The 3,693-nt window shown below is 44.9% G+C and overlaps 1 protein-coding gene across 1 annotated transcript in view; it reads right to left on the bottom strand.

Annotated features, from left to right (window-relative positions):
* Positions 1-1,296, bottom strand: part of T265_03366 (hypothetical protein) — a gene marked incomplete at both ends in the record, with an annotated part of 11,644 nt that extends 10,348 nt beyond the window's left edge. Inside the window, 2 exons of the mRNA XM_009167835.1 lie at positions 832-987; positions 1,029-1,296. Of these exons, the coding sequence (XP_009166099.1) occupies positions 832-987; positions 1,029-1,296 (424 nt within the window). The remainder of the gene's footprint in view (positions 1-831; positions 988-1,028) is intronic.
* Positions 1,297-3,693: the final 2,397 nt, after the last annotated feature.

Here is a 3,693-nt window from a genome sequence, read left to right as displayed (position 1 = left end):
CCACCTTTATTCTTTTCTTTACAATAAGGCTTTCAAATAAGTCATGATTGTACGGCAGTGAAGCATCGGTGTTGAACACTGATGTCATGCTGTCGATGATGATGATGATGCTGATGATGATGATGACTGTGGCACTAGCCTGGTAGATACGGCATCCAAGGCACCCTCGGCTCTTATTCTTCGAAGGTTGACTGAACACGGTGAGAGACAGATCCATGGAAACCAAGATGGGCTCCGTCCTGCAATAGAATGCATCGACCATATCTTCACCCTCCGACAGATTTTGGAACAGCGACACTGCTTCCAGCCGCCCACAGTGGTTGTGTTTCTTGGTCTGAAAGCTGCCTTTGACTCTGTTGAGCGCCAAGCACTATGACAGTCGGTGGAGCAAAGGTACCCCCCACAAATTATTGACCCCATTCAGGCGCTGTACGCCAACTCCCGCGGTCATGTGAAGGTCTACGGGAATCTCTCGCCTGCGTTCACATCAAGTGGTGTCCTACAGGGCGGTCCTTTTTCACCTTTCCTCTTCAACTTTGTCATTGATACGATCATGGTAGACTCACTACCAGCCTCTAGTGCCTGTGGGGTCGAAGTGTTCACGGGCCGTCTGCTCACAGACATCGAGTACGCAGATGACATAGCTCTTCTTGGGTCTGACCCCGTGGTAATGAGAACAGTAAGTGCCGAATGATGCTGTCTTACAATATTTTGAGGAAACCAGTGGAATCAAACGTTGCGTTTGGCCAAAAAGCGGAGTAGGTCTACACACAGAAACCTTCGCATCCCAGGACGTTCTCGGATTCCAATAAATATGGACGAACAACTTACCTGAGAACTGTAACTCCCACTCCCGAAGTCGCTCCATTTCTACTTGAGAAAGGTCTGAAAGATCATCATACCGACCTCCGACCTCGACAAGCTCAGCTTTGAAGCAGGCCAATGCACGCGAAACGTCTTTCCCAGCGAATGAAGAGTAGGGTGCACCTGAGAATGATAGTCATTCAAGAACCTGACCGAAATCCTACCCTTCCCGTAGAAGTTCTGGCCATTTTCTGTGACGTCGAAGACATTACCATTAACGGCCAATAAAATACGTCCATCAGGGCCATTTCCATCGAATTGTTGTAACTCTTCTAATGTGAAATCCCGCATAGGGAGTTTAGGTGTTCGGGTTCTTGAAGAGCGGCGCCGACGTAGAGCTTGATATATCACTGCAATAATTGCGGCAGATATACATAGTACAGAGATGATAATCAGAATCCAAGAGGCGAATGACTCTCCAACATACGACATCACAAAGACGTCCCAAACGCCCTCTGGCGACTGTCAGCTCAAGGTCAAATCAATTCAAATTGACGTAGCCCAACTCAGTTCATTGATGCAGATCTCAAGAGGCAACCAAAAAAGCTCCCAAGAACAGTGTTTCACAAACTACTACATAAAGTTGTGACGCTTGATCGTGTGTATTAGAGATCACTGAACCTCCATTAACAATCACAGTGCTGTTGAAAATTGTCCAAACCTAGGCGCGGAGTCACCGTTTCACCGAGTGATGGGCAGGATCAAGGCTTTCGGGGGTTACTGTCGTCGTTCAACATTTTCCGCCCAACTAAAAGGCACAGGCGGTAAAATGTGTTGCACAACTCTTTGAGTCCGCAGCGCCTGACACTAAACTTGCATGCTAGTGGACGCGCCTAAATAAGCATCCGAAAGTGTTCTGAACTCGTTCCTGAATACACCGCCATGACCCCTCTGAAGTGGTCTATTTCACGTGCCAACTACTCGATAAACGAAATACTGCTGTATAATGAGACTGTGTGCTCTGTGCTTGAAAATCTCACCGTGTGCAAATAGTGTTCTTTTAGTTTAAATGTGAAAAACCTGTGGTCCAGACGTTATTCGAATGGGGTAGAGGTGAGTTTTAGCTCACCCCAGAGGCAACAGTACTCCAGGGGATGAATGTCAGCACCTGGGGGCCTGTTTTTTAGTCATCGGTATTGGAGCTAACAACAATTTTTGGAGCAGTTCTTTGGACTAGCTCAGTGAGAGTTACATCCTTGTTTCGTGTTTGGTAGACCACTTGGTCTGGCTGAATCAAATAGCGATCTGATGCGTGCCACGTGGAGAACCTGATCGACGACGCGGGTACTCAGGAGAAACGTTTGTCGAATCACACCTAGAATGACGAATGCATTTCGGGCTGCGCCTGTGTGTGATCGACTCACAAATGCAGTGCGAGAACTTTCGAGGATATGGTTCTTTATGTTTCCCCCTTTTACTGCGTTTGAAAATTCTTTTAGGCCTAACCCTTAATGTTGCGCTGAGAGGTTACCTACTGCTATGATGTAGTCACTGAATTCCTGTTGCGTTCGTGCTTATTCAGGAGGCTGCTAGCTACAATTCAACTGATGATTTTCTCGTGAGGAACATTCCTTTGCACCGGATGACAAGGATTGGGCTTGAACGACCAGAGGTTTGTAGCTCGCTCACACACGGCTTTATTGCGGAGTAATTTGAAGCATCAACTTCATTTACAATTCATTTTTACACAGCTTACCTTCACACAATATGCATCTTTAAAATTAATGACTTGTTTCAAAAGCAGTTTTATCCCTTTTGGCTGTCCACGCGACGGCCCAAGAAATGTTGCCGGTATTTCATAAAACACCTGCGTTTGGGGAAAACCTCAGCTTCTTGTCAGTCCGCTGCGGCAACCCAATTTAAATATTTCTGTGAGCTTTTTAAACCTTCTTCGTAATGCTTACAATCGCCCATCTGTAAACGGAGAAATCAGGATAATCATGTCAAACTTTGACTACTGTGTGATTAGCTTTCTCAAGTTATACATAAAAGCAACAACTGAATGCTAATAAACACTGATAAGCACATTTTTTAACATAAAGCACAACTAATGATACTAGGTTGACTCTCGAGACTTAAGCTACTTCGGGTTTTGAGCTAGGTTTTGCTGCTCCGTAGTAAGTTCATTCATCACTCCAGATAGGTTTCCTTTGTCTGAGCTCAAGAAACTATCTCGGTAAAATAGACATGTATGAGGACATGACGCTGAAAAAATAGTAGTTGGTCGTTACAGAAGCAAAAATCTCTCAGGGAAATTCGAGATCAAACTAAGCATAATTCTGAAAGTCAGTGAAGGTGGTTTTGGGCCTAGAATTTGGAATAACTTGCCTGAGGGACCGACCACCTTGATCGTTCTTTGGCTCCCATACTCGGAAATGCTGATGGCTTGGGTTCAAGTATTCCACTGGGCTTCATAAGAAAACAAGCCAGAATTGTAGGTATCGGTGACGGTCAAAATAAATCAAAGAATTTCTCTAACACGATGGATGAACTGACGGGTGGCCTATCAATAGAGGATTGATGGATGAAGTTGCGATCATCGTGGTTGATGATGCTACACGTTGGATATTTGGGTTATTAGAATGGACCATCAAGGAAATAAATAAGAATTGACTAATGGAGACGCGTCACAGTGAGGATGAGTATAAGTTTACTCCCTGAGATTATAGTGGGTAATAAAATTAGTGAAAAGTGCCCTTCTCTTTGAGCGGGTAAGTTGAAAGACTCCGTTAATCGGGTTTAGTTATGGTAATCGTGTAACCTGTGTGGAACTCAATGAAATGGGGTGCTTCTGTTAACTGCACAGGTCACAAGTTTGTAGGCCGTTGA

Source organism: Opisthorchis viverrini, assembly GCF_000715545.1.
Source record: "Opisthorchis viverrini unplaced genomic scaffold opera_v5_48, whole genome shotgun sequence".
Classification (NCBI taxonomy): domain Eukaryota; kingdom Metazoa; phylum Platyhelminthes; class Trematoda; order Opisthorchiida; family Opisthorchiidae; genus Opisthorchis; species Opisthorchis viverrini.
The sequence above is the reverse complement of the archived record's forward strand: the minus strand, read 5'-3'. Positions and strand labels throughout refer to the sequence as shown.